Here is a 14,124-nt window from a genome sequence, read left to right as displayed (position 1 = left end):
CAGCGCAGGATGGATTGTTTCCAAGGATACTGAGGGAGGTCAGAGAGAAGATAGCAGATGCTCAGAGGATGATGTTCCAATCCTTGCTAGACACAGGGGAGGTACCAGAGCACTGGAGAAATGCAAACATGGTACTGTGCTTAAAAAGAGACCAAATTATAGGCCATAAGACCATAAGACATAGGAGTGTAAGTAAGGCCATTCGGCCCATCGAGTCCACTCCGCCATTCAATCATGGCTGATGGGCATTTCAACTCCACCTACCAGCATTCTCCCCGTAGCCCTTAATTCTTTGCGACATCAAGAATTTATCTATCTCTGCCTTGAAGCCATTTAGCGTCCCGGCCTCCACTGCACTCCGCGGCAATGAATTCCACAGGCCAGTTAGTCTTACATCAAATGGTGGGCAAATTAGTAGAATCCATCCTGAGAGACGGGATTAACTGTCACAGAGAAAGGCATGGACTAGCCAGGGATAGTCAGCATGCATTTGGTAAACTTGCCTCACAAATTTGATTGAATTCTTTGAGGAAGTGACAAGGAGGGTTGATGAAGGTAGTGCGGTGGATGTGGGGTACATGGATTTTAGCCCATGGGATACAGGGCAATGTGGCAAACTGGATAAAAAGTTGGCTTCGTAACAGGAAACAAAGGTCGATGGCTGCCCTTGCAATTGGAAAGTTGTTTCAAGTGGTGTTCCACAGGGCTCGGTGTTGGGACCCTTACTGTTTGTGTTATATATTAACAATTTGAACGTGAACATAGGGAGCATTATTGGAAAATTTGCAGGTGACACAAAGATTGGCCGAGTGGTGGACAGTGTAGAGGATAGCTACAATCTCCAGAATGATATAGAAGGATTGGTGCAGTGGGCAATAAAAGTGGCAGATGGAATTTAACACAGAGAAGTGTGAGGTCAGCATTGGGAAGGGTTGAACAGTTATCGGGAATACAGAATAAATGGGAATATACTGAGAGGGGAAGATGAAGTGAGAGATCTTGGTGACAGGTACACAGGTCCCTAAAGGCAGCAGTTCAAGTAGACAAGGTTGTTAAGAAAGAATCTGGAATGCTCTCCTTCATTGGCAGAGCTACAGAAAATAAAGGTAAGGATATAATGTTGGAATTGTATAAAACACTGGTGAGGCCACAGCTGGAGTATTGTGGGCCGTTCTGGTCACCACATTACAGGAAGGAGGTTATTGCTCTGGAGAGAGGGCGGAGGAGATTTACAGGGCAATGGGCCGGGTGCAGGACGGTGGGATTAGAAAGGCCATCTGGGTGTCCTTGGGCTGGCATGAACAAGATGGGTTGTCCAAATGGGTGCCTGGAGTGTGAGGCAACAGTGCTAACCACTGTGCCACCTTGCTGCCCTTGTATCGTAACTCTGGGTGAAGTGGGGCTGGAATTAACCACACACTAACCCAGGATGTCGTAACATAGGGAAAATGTTAGAAGCCATTAGTAAACAATTTATAACAGAAAAGTTAGAAAAATTCAAAGTAATCCGGCAGAGTCAACATGGTTTTGTGAAAGGGAAATCATGTTTCACTAATTTATTGGACTTCTTGGAAGGAGTCCCATGTGCTGTGGACAAAGGGGAACCTGTGGATTTGCTGTTGTTAGATTTTCAGAAGGCATTTGATCAGTGGCCGCATCGAGGGTTATTGTAAAAAATAAAAGTTCATGTTATTGCGGGTAACGTATTGACATTGATAGAAGATTGGCGAATAGGAAACAGAGAGTAGGTATAACTGGGCCTTTTATGGTTGGCAGGATGTAATGAGGGAGTGTGTTAGGATATTATCTGTCTGTCCTGTGATCCTTTTTACTGCCTGCCCGAGTACCTGTTCTGTTTTACACTCTTCGGGGTCGCTGTTACAAAGTTACTGCACCCTTTGGGTTTTCTGTTTAAATTGTAGTTTTTGGACACTGGGAAAAAAAAACCTGTTCTGATGGGCAGGTCCAAAAACTTCCCCTTTAGGTTCTGTGGCAGAATCTGTCACGTTGTTTGTTGACTTGGCAAGCAGCCAATTGGTGTATGAAGAATTTTCAGCCTTCTCCTATCGTTGTCTGTGGTTGGCGAAGCCAGTCAGAATTTTTCAGGAAAGAAGGCGGGTCTTCTGGAGACTGCCATCTTTTGTTCAGTTCTGTTAAGTAGCCGGCAAGTAAGTACCCTGAGGAATCTCTCTCTCCTCTCTTTCTGATGGACAATTCTAAGGGGCATTGTGGCCGAATCTGTGAAGACTTTCCTGTGTTAAAGGGGCACAGACACCTTAAGTTCTGGGAAAGAGAACCTGAATGTGAACGTGCAAGTCATTTCCCCAAAGGTCAGTAACCTTTGAACTGTGTGTGTGTGAGGGGCTGGGAAGAGCTGAAGAATTGAAGCTTAAGGTGGGAGCATATGTGATAAAGCCGCAGGAGTCATGTCCAGGAATCAGGCCAGTACAAAACTGCTATATTCCAGGACCAGAGCTGTATTGTTCCCACAGGGAGGGGAAAGCTCCGTCTGGTGGTAGAACGGCAGGAGTGCACTGACCTGAGCATCCTGTGTACAGCACCATCTGAGGGCCGGCGATGAGAACTGCACTGATCTGAATACCCTGGTCTTAGCTCCGTCTGGTGGCAAAGGGCAGAATCGCATCGATCTGGAATTCTTAGGTGAAGCATCATCTGGTGGTTGAAGGACAGAATTTGCCAACCTGAACCTCTTGAGTAAATCTATTTCCCAGAGACTGCAACCATAGTACTGATGACTCATCTCAGAACTACCCTTGATTCGTTGTTTTTTCTTAGTTCCTCACCAACCCTTACCTTGTGTCTGCCTTGTGTGTGTTTGGGTGGAGGGTGGGACGGGGTCTTGGGATTAGGTAGTCTGGTAGATGATTATGGAGCTATTTCCTCACATGTTCATCTTTTTATCCTTTTTACTGATAAACAGTTTGTTAATGTTATAAATCTGGTGTATGTAACTCATTGGAGCAGTCAAGAGTTAAAGATCTTCGGAAAATCCCAAGTATTGGTTAATTCACTTCTGTTGGGAATGTGGGGTCTGTGGGTCTGGAAATGACCGTGCGCTCGCGCAGGGTGTCGTAAACACTGCAACACGGATCAGGGCTGGGAACCCAACAGTTTAAACTTCATAGAAATGACTGACATGAAGACGCCGAACGTATGATTGCTAAATTTGCTGATGACATAAAGATAGATAGGTTAGTAAGATGTGAAGAAGACTTGAGGGGTAATAGGTTCAGTGAGTGGACAAAGGCCTGGCAAATGGAGGATAATGTGTGAAAATGGGAAATTGTCCATTTTGGCCGGAAGAATAGAAAGCAGCATTTTATTTAAACAGAGAGAGATTGCAGAGCTCGGAGATACAGTGGGATAGAAAATAGGAGTAGGCCATTCAGCCCTTCGAGCCTGCACCACCATTCAATATGATCATGGCTGATCATGCAAATTCAGTATCCCACTCCCGCTTTCTCTCCATACTCCTTGATTCCTTTAGCCGCAAGGGCCACGTCCAGCTCCCTCTTGAATATATCCAATGAACTAACCCCAACAGCTTTCTGTGGTGGAGAATTCCACAAGTTCCCAACTCTCTGAGAGAAGATGTTCTTCCTCATCTCAGTCCTGAATGGCTGACCCCTTATTCTTAGGCTGTGACCCCTAGTTCTGGAAGTTCCCAACATCGGGAACATTCTTCCCTCATCCACCCTGTCCAGTACCATCAGGATTTTATATGTTTCTATGAGATCCCCTCTCATTCTTCTAAACTCCAGTGAGTACAAACCCAGTCGATCCAGTCTTTCTTCATCTGTCAGTCCTGCCACTCTGAAACGGACCCGTTTATTCCCACTCTCTGCTTCCTGTCTGCCAACCAGTTCTCCATCCACATCAATACATTACCCCCAGTACCATGAGCTTTAATTTTGCTCACTAATCTCTTGTGTGGGACCTTGTAAAAAGCCTTTTGAAAGTCCAGATACACAACATCCACTGGGTCACCCTTGTCCACTCCACTGGTCACATCCTCAAAGAATTCCAGAAGATTTGTCAAGCCTGATTTCCCTTTAGTGAATCCATGCTGGCTTGGACCGATCCTGTCCCCACTTTCCAAATACTCAGTTATTTCATCCTTAATAATTGACTCCAGCATTTTTCCCACCACCGATGTCAGGCTAACCCGTCTATCATTCCCCATTTCCTCTCTCCCTCCTTTTTTAAAAAGTGGGGTTACATTCGCTACCCTCCAATCCATTGGGACTCTTCCAGAGTCTATAGAATGCTGGACAATGATCACCAATGTGTCCACTATTCCTAGGGCCACTTCCTTAAGTATCTGGGATGCAGAGGATCAGGCCCTGGGGACTTATCTAATCCCATCAATTTCCCCAATACAATTTCCTGATTAATAAGGATTTCCTTAGGTACTCTAGGATGCAAAGTCACATAGAACATACAATGCAGAAGGAGGCCATTCGGCCAATCGAGTCTGCACCAACCCACTTAAGCCCTCACTTCCACCCTATACCCGTAACCCAATAACCCCATCTCACCTTTTTGGACACTAAGGGCAATTTAGCATGGCCAATCCACCTAACCTGCACGTCTTTGGACTGAGGGAGGAAACCAGAGCACCCGGAGGGAACCCACGCAGACATGGGGAGAACGTGCAGATGCCACACAGACAGTGACCCAGCCGGGAATCGAACCTGGGACCCTGGTGCTGTGAACATAAGAACATAAGAACTAGGAGCAGGAGTAGGCTCGAGCCTCGAGCCCCTCGAGCCTGCTCCGCCATTCAATTAGATCATGGCTGATCTTTTGTGGACTCAGCTCCACTTTCCGGCCCGAACACCATAACCCTTAATCCCTTTATTCTTCAAAAAACTATCTATCTTTACCTTAAAAACATGTAATGAAGGAGCCTCAACTGCTTCACTGGGCAAGGAATTCCATAGATTCACAACCCTTTGGGTGAAGAAGTTCCTCCTAAACTCAGTCCTAAATCTACTTCCCCTTATTTTGAGGCTATGCCCCCTAGTTCTGCTGTCACCCGCCAGTGGAAACAACCTGCCTGCATCTATCCTATCTATTCCCTTCATAATTTTAAATGTTTCTATAAGATCCCCCCTCATCCTTCTAAATTCCAACGAGTACAGTCCCAGTCTACTCAACCTCTCCTCATAATCCAACCCCTTCAGCTCTGGGATTAACCTAGTGAATCTCCTCTGCACACCCTCCAGCGCCAGTACGTCCTTTCTCAAGTAAGGAGACCAAAACTGAACACAATACTCCAGGTGTGGCCGCACTAACACCTTATACAGTTGCAACATAACCTCCCTAGTCTTAAACTCCATCCCTCTAGCAATGAAGGACAAAATTCCATTTGCCTTAATCACCTGTTGCACTTGTAAACCAACCTTCTGTGACTCATGCACTAGCACACCCAAGTCTCTCTGAACAGCGGCATGCTTTAATATTTTATCGTTTAAATAATAATCCCGTTTGCTGTTATTCCTACCAAAATGGATAACCTCACATTTGTCAACATTGTATTCCATCTGCCAGACCCGAGCCCATTCACTTAACCTATCCAAATCCCTCTGCAGACTTCCAGTATCCTCTGCACTTTTCTCTTTACCACTCATCTTAGTGTCATCTGCAAACTTGGACACATTGCCCTTGGTCCCCAACTCCAAATCATCAATGTAAATTGTGAACAATTGTGGGCCCAACACAGATCACCCTCATTCCTCACTCACTCCCTCATCCTCATTCCTCACTCCACAGTGCTATCTACTGTGCTGCCGTGCTGCCACCATCCCTAACAGTCTGTCCTGGTCCACTCACGTTGATGCAATAGTTAAGAAAGCCCAACAACGTATCTACTTCTTACGGAAGCTAAAGATATTCGGCATAAGACATAGGAGCAGAATTAGACCACTCGGCCCATCGAGTCTGCTCCGCTGTTCAATCATGGCTGATATTTTCTCATCCCCATTCTCCTGCCTTCTCCCCATAACCCCTGATGCCCTTATTAATCAAGAATGTCTGCATCGACTCTCACAAACGTCTATAGATGTGCCATAGGGGCTGGTTAGCACAGTGGGCTAAATAGCTGGCTTGCAATGCAGAACAATGCCAGCAGCGGGGGTTCGATTCCCATACCAGCCTCCCCGAACAGGCGCCGGAATGTGGTGACTAGGGGCTTTTGACAGTAACTTCATTGAAGCCTACTTGTGACATTAAGCGATTATTATATTATTATAGAGAGCATCCTATCCGGCTGCATCACAGCCTGGTATGGCAACTGCTCGGTCCAAGATCACAAGAAACTACAGAGTGTGGTGAACTCAGCCCAATGCATCACACAAGCTTGCCACCCCCACATTGATTCTGTCTACACCTCCCGCTGCCTCAGGAAGGCAGACAGCATTATCAGAGACCCCTCCCACCCAGGCATTGCCTTCTTCCAGACCCTTCCATCAGGCAGAAGGTACAGAAGTCTGAAGATCCGCACATCCCGACATAGGAACAGCTTCTTCCCCACAGCTACCAGGCTCCTCAACGACTCTCTCTCAAACTGATCTGTTCCCTGTAAGAACACTATTCACGACGCCCTATGCTGCTCTTGTTTGGCCCCTTGTTACGCACTGTAACCAATCGCTGTTTGTCGATGTACCATTTGTCAATGGTCTCTGTGTCTAATGTGTACGTACTGTGTACGTTCCTCGACAGCAAGAAAATACTTTTCACTGTACTTCGGTACATTTGACAATAAATATCAATCAGACCATCATCTTTTAATCCCATCAATATCCTCAATATAATTTCCTGACTAATAAGGATTTCCTTCATGAAAGAGAAAGTTAAAATGAAATGAAAATAAATGGGTGGAGGTGGGGTAGAGCTTATATCCTTCAGTTCCTCCTTCATAATAATAATCTTTAGCGTTTTTGGGAAATGTGCCCATGTTAGGAATGCTTTCTAAATAGAGACTGCACGGTCCGGTTTGTCAAAATCCCCTAGTCGGTACATTCCGGCACCTGGGAGGATTCAGAACGTCCAATTCACCTAACTGACTTTGGGACTTTGTGGGAGGAAACCGGAGCACCCGGAGGAAAGCCACGCAGACTCCGCACAGACAGTGACCTAAGCCAGGGATCGAACATTGTTAAGCCACAGTGCTAACCACTGTGCTGCCCTGACCTTGATCTATTGCCCATCCCTAATTGGGGACAGTTAAGAGTCAACCATGTTGCTGTGGGTCTGGAGTCCCATGTAGGCCAGACTGGGTAAGGACGGCAGATTTCCTTCCCTCAGGTGGGATTTTATGATTTCACGGTCATTAGACTTTTAATTCCAGATTTAATTTTACTGGTTTCAGGTTCCACCATCTGCAGTGGTGGGATTTGAACCTGGGTCTCCGGAGCATTACTCTGTGTCTCTGGTTTACCACTACGGCAGCGCCTCCTTCAGCTACACCCACTGTGCTGTTAATCAGTGAGTTCGAGCACAACTGAAGCATAAACACCCGACTATTGTAATCCATCCCCCCACAATAAAGGATAACATTCTACTAACTTTCCGAATGGCTTCCTGTACCTGCACACAAACCGTTTGCCATTCCTGCACCAGGACACCCACAACAGTGATCATGGAGACCTGGCTCCGGGGTGGCCAAGGAGGCAGTGTTCATGAACATCTACTTGTGACAATAACAATTATTATTATCTCAATGCACAAAGAATGGATTTATAAAGAAAAATACCATCTCCCAAAATCCCTCAAATTCCACAATCTCAATATCACAGAGCCTCGGCCCAAATTCCATACCCTCCCTCACACTCATTCCTCACTCACTCCCTCACCCTCACTCCCACCCTCACCCTCATTCCTCAATCCCTCCCTCACACTCATTCCTCACTCCCTCCCTCACCCTCATTCCCTCCCTCACCCTCATTCCTCACTCCCTCCCTCACCCTCATTCCTCACTCCCTCCCTCACCCTCATTCCTCACTCACTCCCTCATCCTCATTCCTCACTCCCTCCCTCACACTCATTCCTCACTCCCTCCCTCACCCTCATTCCTCACTCCCTCTGTCACCCTCATTCCTCTCTCCCTCCCTCACCCTCATTCCTCACTCCCTCCCTCACTCATTCCTCACTCCCTCCCTCACCCTCATTCCTCACTCCCTCCCTCACCCTCATTCCGCACTCACTCCCTCATCCTCATTCCCTCCCTCACCCTCATTCCTCCCTCCCTCCCTCACCCTCATTCCTCACTCCCTCCCTCACCCTCATTCCTCAATCCCTCCCTCACCCTCATTCCTCAATCCCTCCCTCGCCCTCATTCCTCAATCCCTCCCTCACCCTCATTCCTCACTCCCTCCCTCATCAACATTCCTCAATCCCTCCCTCACCCTCATTCCTCAATCCCTCCCTCACCAACATTCCTCACTTCCTCCCTCACCCTCATTCCTCAATCCCTCCCTCACCCTCATTCCTCACTCCCTCCCTCATCAACATTCCTCAATCCCTCCCTCACCCTCATTCCTCAATCCCTCCCTCACCAACATTCCTCACTTCCTCCCTCACCAACATTCCTCAATCCCTCCCTCACCCTCATTCCTCACTCCCTCCCTCACCCTCATTCCTCCCTCCCTCCCTCCCTCACCCTCATTCCTCAATCCCTCCTCACACTCATTCCTCAATCCCTCCCTCACCAACATTCCTCAATCTCTCCCTCACCCTCATTCCTCAATCCCTCCCTCACCCTCATTCCTCAATCCCTCCCTCACCAACATTCCTCAATCTCTCCCTCACACTCATTCCTCAATCCCTCCCTCACCCTCACCAACATTCCTCAATCCCTCCCTCACCATCATTCCTCAGACCCTCCCTCACCCTCATTCCTCACTCCCTCCCTCAGCCTCATTCCTCACTCCCTCCCTCACCCTCATTCCTCAATCCCTCCCTCACCAACATTCCTCAATCCCTCCCTCACCAGCATTCCTCAATCCCTCCCTCACTCTTTCCTCAATCCCTAACTCACCCTCATTCCTCAATCCCTCCCTCACCCTTTCCTCAATCTCTCCCTCAGCCTCATTCCTCAATCCCTCCCTCACCCTCATTCCTCAATCCCTCCCTCATCAACATTCCTCACTCCCTCCCTCACCAACATTCCTCACTCCCTCGCTCACCCACATTCCTCAATCCCTCCCTCACCCTCATTCCTCAATCCCTCCCTCATCAACATTCCTCACTCCCTCCCTCACCCTCATTCCTCAATCCCTCCCTGACCAAAATTGCTCAATCGCTCCCTCACCCTCATTCCTCAATCCATCCCTCACCCCTCAATCCCTCAATCACCCACATTCCTCAATCCCATCCTCACCCTCATTCCTCAATCCCTCCCTCACCCTCATTCCTCAATCCCTCCCTCACCCTCACTCTTCATTCCCTCCCTTACCCACATTCCTCAATCCCTCCCTCACCCTCATTCCCTCCCTCACCCTCATTCCTCAATCCCTCCGTCACCCACATTCCTCAATCCCTCCCTCACATTCATTCCTCAATCCCTCCCTCACCTTTCCTCAATCCCTAACTCACCCTCATTCCTCAATCCCTCCCTCACCCACATTCCTCAATCCCTCCCTCACCCACATTCCTCAATCCCTCCCTCACCCTCATTCCTCAATCCCTCCCTCACCCACATTCCTCAATCCCTACCTCACCCACATTCCTCAATCCCTCCCTCACCCACATTCCTCAATCCCTCCCTCACCCTCATTCCTCAATCCCTCCCTCACCCACATTCCTCAATCCCTACCTCACCCACATTCCTCAATCCCTACCTCACCCACATTCCTCAATCCCCCTCACCCTCATTCCTCAATCTCTCCCTCACCCTCATTCCTCAATCTCTCCCTCACCCACATTCCTCAATCCCCCTCACCCTCATTCCTCAATCTCTCCCTCACCCTCATTCCTCAATCCCTCCCTCACCCACATTCCACAATCCCTCCCTCGCCCTCATTCCTCAATCCCTCCCTCAACCTCATTCCTCAATCCCTCCCTCACCCTCATTCCCTCCCTCACCCTCATTCCTCAATCCCTCCCTTTGCCTAAATCCCTCCTTCACCCACATTCCTCAATCCCTCCTTCACCCACATTCCTCAATCCCTCCCTCGCCCTCATTCCTCTATCCCTCCCTCACCCTCATTCCTCAATCCCTCCCTCACCCCTCAATCCCTCCCTCACCCTCACTAATCAATTCCTCTCTCACCCACATTCCTCAATCCCTCCCTGAACCTCATTCCTCAATCCCTCCCTCACCCTCATTCCTCAATCCCCCTCACACTCATTCCTCAATACCTCCCTCACCCTTTCCTCAATCCCAACTCACCCACATTACTCAATCCCTCCCTCAGCCTCATTCCTCAATCCCTCCGTCGCCGTCACCCTCAATCCCCTCACCCTCAATCCCCCCTTACCCTCAATCCCTCCCTCACCCACATTCCTCAATCTCTCCCTCACCCTCATTCCTCAATCCCCCTCACACTCATTCCTCAATCCCTCCCTCTCCCTTTCCTCAATAGCTAACTCACCCACATTCCTCAATCCCCCTCACACTCATTCCTCAATCCCTCCCTCACCCTTTCCTCAATCCCTCCCTCACCCTCATTCCTCAATCCCTCCCTCACCCTCATTCCTCAATCCCTCCCTCACCCTTTCCTCAATCTCTCCCTCACCCTCATTCCTCAATCCCCCTCACACTCATTCCTCAATCCCTCCCTCACCCTTTCCTCAATAGCTAACTCACCCACATTCCTCAATCCCCCTCACCCACATTCCTCAATCCCCCTCACACTCATTCCTCAATCCCTCCCTCACCCACATTCCTCAATCCCTCCCTCACCCTCATTTCTCAATCCCTCCCTCACCCTCATTCCTCAATCCCTCCCTCACATTCATTCCTCAATCCCTCCCTCACCCTCATTCCTCAATCCCTCTCTCACCCTCATTCCTCAATCCCTCCCTCACCCACATTCCTCAATCCCTCTCTCACCCTCATTCCTCAATCCCTCCCTCACCCTCATTCCTCAATCCCTCTCTCACCCTCATTCCTCAATCCCTCCCTCACCCACATTCCTCAATCCCTCCCTCACCCTCATTCCTCAATCCCTCCTTCACCCACATTCCTCAATCCCTCCCTTACCCTCATTCCTCAATCCCTCCCTCACCCTCATTCCTCAATCGCTCCCTCACCCTCATTCCTCAATCGCTCCCTCACCCTCATTCCTCAATCTCTCCCTCAACCACATTCCTCAAACCCTACCTCACCCACATTCCTCAATCCCTCCCTCACCCACATTCCTCAATCCCTCTCACCCTCATTCCTCAATCCCTCCCTCACCCACATTCCTCAATCCCTCTCTCACCCTCATTCCTCAATCCCTCCCTCACCCACATTCCTCAATCCCTCCCTCACCCTCATTCCTCAATCCCTCTCTCACCCTCATTCCTCAATCCCTCCCTCACCCTCATTCCTCAATCCCTCTCTCACCCTCATTCCTCAATCCCTCCCTCACCCACATTCCTCAATCCCTCCCTCACCCTCATTCCTCAATCCCTCCTTCACCCACATTCCTCAATCCCTCCCTTACCCTCATTCCTCAATCCCTCCCTCACCCTCATTCCTCAATCGCTCCCTCACCCTCATTCCTCAATCGCTCCCTCACCCTCATTCCTCAATCTCTCCCTCAACCTCATTCCTCAATCCCTACCTCAGCCTCATTCCTCAATCCCTCCTTCACCCACATTCCTCAATCCCTCCCTCACCCTCATTCCCTCCCTCACCCTCATTCCTCAATCCCTCCCTTTGCCTAAATCCCTCCTTCACCCACATTCCTCAATCCCTCCTTCACCCACATTCCTCTATCCCTCCCTCACCCTCATTCCTCAATCCCTCCCTCGCCCTCACTCATCAATTCCTCTCTCACCCACATTCCTCAATCCCTCCCTGAACCTCATTCCTCAATCCCTCCCTCACCCTCATTCCTCAATCCCCCTCACACTCATTCCTCAATACCTCCCTCACCCTTTCCTCAATCCCTAACTCACCCACTGCGTACCGCAGGGATCAGTTCTGGGTCCTCTGCTGTTTGTGATTTTCATTAACGACTTGGATGAGGGAGTTGAAGGGTGGGTCAGTAAATTTGCAGATGATACGAAGATTGGTGGAGTTGTGGATAGTGAGGAGGGCTGTTGTCGGCTTCAAAGAGACATAGATAGAATGCAGAGCTGGGCTGAGAAGTGGCAGATGGAGTTTAACCCTGACAAGTGTGAGGTTGTCCATTTTGGAAGGACAAATCTGAATGCGGAATACAGGGTTAATGGTAGGGTTCTTGGCAATGTGGAGGAGCAGAGAGATCTTGGGGTCTATGTTCATTGTTCTTTGAAAGTTGCCACTCAAGTGGATAGAGCTGTGAAGAAGGCCTATGGTGTGCTAGCGTTCATTAGCAGAGGGATTGAATTTAAGAGCCGTGAGGTGATGATGCAGCTGTACAAAACCTTGGTCAGGCCACATTTGGAGTACTGTGTGCAGTTCTGGTCACCTCATTTTAGGAAGGATATGGAAGCTTTGGAAAAGGTGCAAAGGAGATTTACCAGGATGTTGCCTGGAATGGAGAGTAGGTCATACGAGGAAAGATTGAGGGTGCTAGGCCTTTTCTCATTAGAACGGAGAAGGATGAGGGGCGACTTGATAGAGGTTTATAAGATGATCAGGGGAATAGATAGAGTAGACAGTCAGAGACTTTTTCCCCGGGTGGAACACACCATTACAAGGGGACATAAATTTAAGATAAATGGTGGAAGATATAGAGGGGATGTCAGAGGTAGGTTCTTTACCCAGAGAGTAGTGGGGGCATGGAATGCACTGCCTGTGGTAGTAGTTGAGTCGGAAAAGTTAGGGACCTTCAAGCGGCTATTGGATAGGTACTTGGATTAGGGTAGAATAAGGGAGTGTAGGTTAACTTCTTAAGGGCAGCACGGTAGCATTGTGGATAGCACAATTGCTTCACAGCTCCAGGGTCCCAAGTTCGATTTCGACTTGGGTCACTGTCTGTGTGGAGTCTGCACATCCTCCCCGTGACTGCGTGGGTTTCCTCCGGGTACTCCAGTTTCCTCCCACAGTCCAAAGATGTGCAGGTTGGGTGGATTGGCCATGACAAATTGTCCAAAATTCTATGATTAACCTAGGACAAAAGTTCGGCGCAACATCGTGGGCCGAAGGGCCTGTTCTGTGCTGTATTTCTCTATCTCTATTACTCAATCCCTCCCTCAGCCTCATTCCTCAACCCCTCCGTCGCCGTCACCCTCAATCCCCCCCTTACCCTCAATCCCTCCCTCACCCACATTCCTCAATCTCTCCCTCACCCTCATTCCTCAATCCCCCTCGCCCTCATTCTTCACTCCCTCCCTCACCCTCATTCCTCACTCCCTCCCTCAACCTCATTCCTCACTCCCTCCCTCACCCTCATTCCTCACTCCCTCCCTCACCAACATTCCTCACTCCCTCCCTCACCCTCATTCATTCCCTCCCTCACCCTCATTCCTCAATCCCTCCCACACCCTCATTCCTCAATCCCTCCGTCACCCACATTCCTCAATCTCTCCCTCACCCTCATTCCTCAATCCCCCTCACACTCATTCCTCAATCCCTCCCTCACCCTTTCCTCAATAGCTAACTCACCCACATTCCTCAATCCCCCTCACACTCATTCCTCAATCCCTCCCTCACCCTTTCCTCAATCCCTCCCTCACCCTCATTCCTCAATCCATCCCTCACCCTCATTCCTCAATCCCTCTGTCGCCGTCAACCTCAATCCCCCTCACCCTCATTCCTCAATCCCTCCGTCACCCACATTCCTCAATCCCTCCCTCACCCTCGTTTCCTCAATCCCTCCCTCACCCTCATTCCTCAATCCCTCCCTCACATTCATTCCTCAATCCCTCCCTCACCTTTCCTCAATCCCTAACTCACCCTCATTCCTCAATCAATCCCTCACCCTCATTCCTCAATCCCCCTCACACTCATTCCTCAATCCCTCC

The 14,124-nt window shown here is 49.2% G+C and overlaps 1 protein-coding gene across 1 annotated transcript in view; it reads left to right on the top strand.

Annotated features, from left to right (window-relative positions):
- The first annotated feature begins 1,448 nt into the window (after positions 1-1,448).
- The window catches only part of LOC119962344 (beta-galactosidase-like), a 36,121-nt gene continuing 23,445 nt past the window's right edge, over positions 1,449-14,124 (top strand). The window contains exon 1 of the mRNA XM_038790325.1: positions 1,449-1,637. Within this exon, the coding sequence (XP_038646253.1) occupies positions 1,449-1,637 (189 nt within the window). The remainder of the gene's footprint in view (positions 1,638-14,124) is intronic.

The sequence above is a fragment of the Scyliorhinus canicula genome, chromosome 2 (assembly GCF_902713615.1).
Source record: "Scyliorhinus canicula chromosome 2, sScyCan1.1, whole genome shotgun sequence".
Classification (NCBI taxonomy): Eukaryota; Metazoa; Chordata; class Chondrichthyes; order Carcharhiniformes; family Scyliorhinidae; genus Scyliorhinus; species Scyliorhinus canicula.
This window is presented reverse-complemented; position numbering and strand designations above follow the sequence as displayed.